At 30.9% G+C, this 6,693-nt stretch overlaps 1 protein-coding gene and 1 long non-coding RNA gene across 2 annotated transcripts in view; both read left to right on the plus strand.

The window, feature by feature from the left end:
- Window positions 1-557: 557 nt before the first annotated feature.
- The window catches only part of LOC106464731 (sodium- and chloride-dependent GABA transporter 1-like), a 52,671-nt gene continuing 46,535 nt past the window's right edge, over window positions 558-6,693 (plus strand). The window contains exons 1-2 of the mRNA XM_022392498.1: window positions 558-872; window positions 1,721-1,852. Coding sequence (XP_022248206.1) covers window positions 620-872; window positions 1,721-1,852 — 385 coding nt within the window. The 5' untranslated portion in view covers window positions 558-619. The remainder of the gene's footprint in view (window positions 873-1,720; window positions 1,853-6,693) is intronic.
- On the plus strand, window positions 1,859-5,373 carry LOC111087095. The gene is made up of 2 exons (XR_002611817.1): window positions 1,859-3,533; window positions 3,804-5,373. It is a non-coding gene; the product is annotated as an uncharacterized LOC111087095 (long non-coding RNA).

The raw sequence follows: 6,693 nt of genomic DNA on the forward strand, positions 1-6,693 counted from the left end.
CCTATAACTGAAGTTGGGTTTTCTATTATAATTATTGAAGTGGTGAACATAATTAAGTCAACTGAGTCAATATCCAACTAACAATTTTTGTATTTTTGGGCAATCATTATCCATCTTTAGAGCTACTAATAGCCACTCATTGAGCCCTTTCTAACCTTCGCATGCTATAGTAAAAAAACAACAAAATCTCACCTTACATTTCAGTGAAATTAGCAGCTTTCTATAATTAATTGTGGTTGCCTGACTGGCTGGATGCAGATTAAATTTAGCATTATATTGATGCAAAAAATATACCAGATTGCACTATTTTGGGTTATTCAATTTGCTGGAGGAATAGGTCCCTAGACGCTCCATAGAAGTAGTAGAGTCTACAGCCTTTGGTGTTCACACAGAACTTCACACATCAAAATTTTATTCATTCAAAAGGCTCACCCACATAAATTCCTAAAAGTTAGCAGCCCTGTATCTGTATTTTTACTATATTCAACTTAAGTTTTAATGAAAATGTTATTCTCTCTCTACTGTGTATTAAATACATTTTATCATTTGCCTGTAGGGCTCAACTCATAATTATTATCAAGAAAGCTAGAAGTCCAACGTGTTCATTGAACATTCAATAATGAAAGTTCCTACAGAAGAGCAAAGTGCACTGGCTGCAGAAAATGGGGTGAAGCTCCTTTCTGTCCCCACCCCAAAGATCCTCCGAGCACCACCAACATCAAAGGAGGAAAATGAGGATATAGAAAATGTGTCTTCCATGGAGAGAGGTGAATGGAATGGGAAGCTGGATTTTGTCTTCAGCTGCATTAGCTATGCCGTTGGCTTAGGAAACGTATGGCGATTCCCCTATTTGTGTTATGAAAATGGAGGAGGTGAGGAATTTATCACAGTATTTGTAACATTGATATCACACAGCAGTATTCTATGTCTGTATTTCTTTTTAGGAGGAGAATAGATCTAACTAAAATGAATGTTTGGATGAAATGCTTCCCTGCACTACAAACAAGTGGTGGTTGCTCTAGAGTATTTATGGAATTTGACATGATATTTCTGTTGTAAGTTAGGCTGTTTTTATGAGGAAGTGGATATGAAATATTATTTTAGTAGATATTAACATATACAAGTTACAATTAATTTGCACAAGAAAATGTTCATATTATTCAGGTATCGTGTATAATATCCAATATCATTGGAAAAAATATACGTAACTTGTCTGTGAAACAATTTTGCTCATTGTGGTTAGTCTGTGTAACAGTTTTACACATTGACAGGTTAACATGCATAATTCTGACTGGATATTATGTACAGTGTGTGTGGTAAATGTTCATAATTCCCTCTGTCTGATGTTCACATTGTAATGTAAGCATGTGTAATTCACAATGGATGAAGTATACATTGTCTGGCTAACAAGTATAAGTGAATAATTTGCATATTCTTCAATTATTTTAGAAAATAATATCATTGGAAAATGTATTTATGTTTCTTTTGCACTAAATTAACAAAATGATTTATATGCATAATGAAGTGGTATATTTTGGAGGGAACATACTACATGTTTCAACAGAATGTTGGTCTGACAGAGCAATATATATATATATATATAGAGTAAGAGAGAGAGAGAGAGAAATTGTGTTTTTAAGTGTACTTGAGGAGAGTTTCATGTGAAAAGTTAATATCATTCAATGAAGCAATATCTGAATTGTTTTTATTTTAATTTTAGGTGCTTTCCTCCTTCCATACCTAATCTGTTTGGTATTATGTGCTATCCCACTGTTTTTCCTGGAGGTAGCTGTTGGCCAATACCTTAGCACTGGTGGTATTGGTATATGGAACTTAGTGCCAATGTTTAAAGGTATGTCAACCCCATTTACATATCTCTTCTATTTTATCCCCCAATACAGAGTGTCCCAGTCATTTTCTTTGTTTTTGTTACCATCATACTTATAAATGTGTGTTTATGTGTATGTATAATAATAATAACCACCAATGACAATGGTTTGACGTGTTTGTCACTTGGCAAAGATTCCTTGTGACTGAGTAAATATATTTTCTTTTTTATATATTTAAAAGAAATATTTGCTTTGGAAAGGTTTTGTAGGATAACAATTTGTTGTCCTTCCAGAGGTTCCTGTTACAAACAAAGTTGTAGCTGAGAAAGACTGGAAAACTTGTATCTAAAACATTGTCATTGTTTGCCTGTTTGTTTTTGGAGAAATTACTGTATGAAATAGTTTTGTTACTGAATGCTAACAAGTGCTCAATGAATGCAAAAATCAGATTTTGTTTTTTCTGGGACACTCTGTATGTCAGTGTCAGAGTTCAAACGTTTGTATAAAATTTTCAACAAATCCTGACCATCAAAATCATTTCAAATGGCATAAGACTTCACATAAAGTACAAACATAAAGATTACTTTTCATGAAACTTGCATTTTTGAAATGTTGTTTAGATATATGTATTTCATATATCTAAATCTTGATTAGCTATCATGACAAATCCAAAGGTTACCATATTGTTGAAAATGTTCAGACGTATGAACTCTACCTCTCATGTGAGGACTTTGCAATAATGGTGTCAGTTGGACTTCAAACATAACACCGAGAATAAAATCCCAAATAAATAAAATATTGCCTAGTGGAAATTTGTACTGTTTAACAAAAAAAAAAAAAGAAAGAAAAGGATGAACACATTTCATTGAATGCCTCATCAGTATGATTGGTTAATTTAAAGATTAACTTTGTATCTTGATGTTATACATGAAGTCCATGTCTAAACCCATTCACTAATCTGAGGAAAGAAGAAATCATGAGACTGTCATGATGTCCAGAGGAAATGAAATGACAGAGAACTTTCACCAAAAATTTATATTGTATAGTGGACTGTTGCAAAGATAAACATAAAGACAGGTAGAAAACTTTAGGGGATATGAAACCTAATTAGCACAAATTTTGTGTGTGTGTGTGTGTGTGTGTATTTATCCATTAATCTACGTTTTTATTAGTAACCTAGGTAGCTGCTTGTGAAGGTTCTCTGTTGTTCCATTCCCTTAGTATTAAGTTAAAGAAATAATTCTAACATTGTTCAGCCAGTATGTTTGTCATCATCCAGATGTAATTGGCAATAAATTTTTATTGGTCCTAGCTGTTTTTATTAAGAGGTTTCAACAAAAGTCTTTAGTTTTACCATTTTTCTTGGTTTGTTATTAAAAGCATAGATGTTATATAGAGGAAAATATAATAAGTTGACAATCTCACTGGCTGAACTAACTGGAAGTGTGGGTACATACAGTTTGAGGCAGCTTCATTCTATTGTACATGAGATAAAAGTAAAGCTGGTTAAAGTTTAAGTAGTGAAACGACCAACATTGTTGATATGATGGGATTTCTGAAAAACTAATCCACTCAATCATTCATGGCAACTTTATGGTGCTTTTCTCCTGAATGATCAAATTGCATAATCATTCAATTTTGACACTCTTCAATTTGTTAGAGCTTTGGCGGGAAATTGTTGGAGCGCATCACAAGACACCTGACGTAAGTATTTTGGAAACCGAACAAAAAGCAAAGTTTATAATTTTGAAAACTTGTTTTCTTTCTTAATGATAAAATCAGTTTCTAACATTACTAATTCACATTTTTATAGCAACTTCCAATATAAAAAGTAATTTTAAAATAAAAAGTCATACATATATTTCTTTAGATATTCATCAAAATTTACATTCCAAAATTTATTTGAAATAATTTTTCGTTTCACTGAAACGATTTTCTGGTTTTCTTATCTTTCCTACTGTCATAATTTGACAGTAGGGTCACCGTGACAATTGTATGTTCCAGTGGGCCTAGTCTTCATCGTGGAGCAGCGAGTAACCAGGTCAAGACACGTGGAATCATCCGCGTGAGCCACAATCAGCTGCCACAAGTGTAGTTGGTAGGGCTGTAGCAAAGGAAATTAAGCTTACTTTAAATTCTTTTACATTCATTCACCTTCAGTACTATCTAACTGCCATGTGAACGAGCACTGGTGACTTCTTCTTGGTCTATTCAGTTTTAAATTGTTGGAGGTTTATCAATCAACAGAGCTATAGATAAACATCGTTTTTATTATGAGTAAGACATAATAAATCTTTAAATGTGATAATTGACAGCAATTTGATAAATATTTAAAGCACACTCTTAATTTAAAAACTTCAAATTGGTATCAAGAAGAAGACCTCTGTGACCATTCTTAATGGTAGACATGACAGTTTTTTCTTTCACTGGACATAACTATTTCAATGGCTTTAACATTCAATGGTATTTAACAATTAAAGTAACAACCAAGGTATTGAACAGAATGACATCATTCACACATTGAACTTATATTTTCTGAATGAAAATTGCATCAAAAAAGTGGGCATTCTTTATGTAGATTAGTAAAACTTTTTTTTTTTATATATATAAGTTCCTTTTACTAACAGTAGACTAAACTTTCGAACCTATTTTTTGTACTTAAAGGTGAACTAAGATGTAAAGTATCAATACAATATGATTACTACTTTCAGATAGTGTCATTATCAGAACTATTAGTTTAAATATTCTATTCTAAATCTACAAATTATAACTATATTGCATAATCAAAGATAAAATACCTTCGAAAGTTTAGGTGGTATTTTCTTGGAAACTTATGTATTTGTCTGTGTCCAGACATTGACATGCTTGCTCTTCTGTATTGTTTGTTTTTTAAATTCTGTTTTCCCACCATTTAGTTTTTATTATGCTTAATTTAGAATTTTGTTTGCGAGACTGAAATGGTCATGAAAATATTCATTAAAAAGGTTGAATTGAACATGCATATTTTATTTGTGAGATCTCTTGAAATTATTGAGTGTGTGTGTGTTTGTTTATGTTGGTTGAGAAACTCAGATTTCTGTGAACCAGTTCAAGCTTGGTTGGTGAAAACTCATTGATAAGTTTCGAAATCCCTGTGAGAAAATATTAAACTTTTCTTTTTTTCAGCTTAAAAACAGTTTTCATAAAATAACTAGCAACACTAATAGAATATTAGTTCCTGCATAAAACTTGTATAATGAATGTAAGTTTAGTTATTTTAGTTTATTAAAATCCTGGAATTGCTTATGTGATTCAGAATCTCGTATGTTCAAGCATATAATAGTTGTATCTGTTATCAATAAGTCAATGACTATGAATTAAACATTCATATTCAGTTATTTATTAAATGTAAGATGAGAACTGGGAGAAAAAAAGACTAAGACATGGTATAAAAATAAGATCTGAGAGATTTGATGAAAGTAATTAATTAAATAACTGAAACTGAACTTAATTTTACTGCAAACACTGATTCCCATTTACCCTCTAAATGATGCTAATAATAAATGTAAAAGAATACACAGTAAAAAACGTGAGAGAAACCATTTACACTTGGTTTCGGGGAATATACATTTCATACTAAAGGACCAAAACAGTTTGTAATAAATGTTACTGATGCAAAATATTAATAACTTTTGATCAAAAGTAAGCTAACTATATAGATTAGAACTAAAAAGTAACTTATGAATTAATGAAGACAATTCTATTTAGCAAACAAACGTAATTTGATAAATCAATACATAAGAAAATTAAAAACCTATGATGACTAAAGCACTGAAACATCATTTGGGTAACTCCACTGTTAATTATCTTAGCAGCCATAATTCCAATTATGTTAATAATTAAAAATATTTTAAACATTACAACTGATAATTTTGATAAAACTAATATTAAAGAAAATGAAGTAGGTTATCTAACCGTGTACTATGAGAGCAGTACAATGTTATCAGATTATACACTAAAATATGTTCATTGTGGATATTTCTTTGATTTTGAAAATGTTAAATAATGTTTTTAGTTGGTTAAAAAATGAATATAAAAAATACTGACCAAGCTGGTTATTTGGTTCTTATTTTTGTGTGGTGAGTGAGTGAGAGAGAACTAGGTTAAGGAAGACGAAGTTAAGTTTGTTACATTGCAGATTTACCCCGGTATTCAGTGGTTTTCGGCAGGAGATCCAGTGTTCACTGAAGTGCTGGCTTACTTTTGCAGCTGTGGTTTCAAGTAACTACTCTTACAAACTTAACGTCAAATGAGGTTTAGCAAAAGTATCACTTTTATGTATGTGTGCGAGCGTATCATTTTTGTTGAAAGGGGCTTTTGCTTTAATTAATTTCTGTTATGATTATAAAGTATTCTAATATTATCTAAACTGAATAGATGTTTTGAATAAACTCAAAGGTTTTTTAAAAACCACTACTATCCTAGTAAAATTATGAAAAGTGATGTCCAGCTCAGCCCCTAAAGTTAAGATGGAGACTCTAAATCTAAGCAAATGTAGGACTCAAAAAAACAACTGATATTGTAATATAAAAACTAAACCAGTAAACTGTAAAATTAACAGGATTCTTTTTTCTGTTGTAGAGCTAATTCATTTTTGGTGAAGCATATTTTCATTGAATACAAAATTACAATATTTGTAATTATTATGAATATATAATTTAATTTTACAACTGGTTTCCTACTTTTGTGTGGTTAGAGTCTTAATTGTTAAAGTTTTATAACATGTTTGAGATATTATAAATAAAATAGAGAAGTATTTACTGACTATTTTTTGTTAGTAAAAATTTTCCTACCTAAATGTTTTGTGAAGATTTTTAAGAGTCTC

The sequence above is a fragment of the Limulus polyphemus genome, unplaced genomic scaffold (genome assembly GCF_000517525.1).
Source record: "Limulus polyphemus unplaced genomic scaffold, Limulus_polyphemus-2.1.2 Scaffold1729, whole genome shotgun sequence".
In the NCBI taxonomy this organism is placed as follows: Eukaryota; Metazoa; Arthropoda; class Merostomata; order Xiphosura; family Limulidae; genus Limulus; species Limulus polyphemus.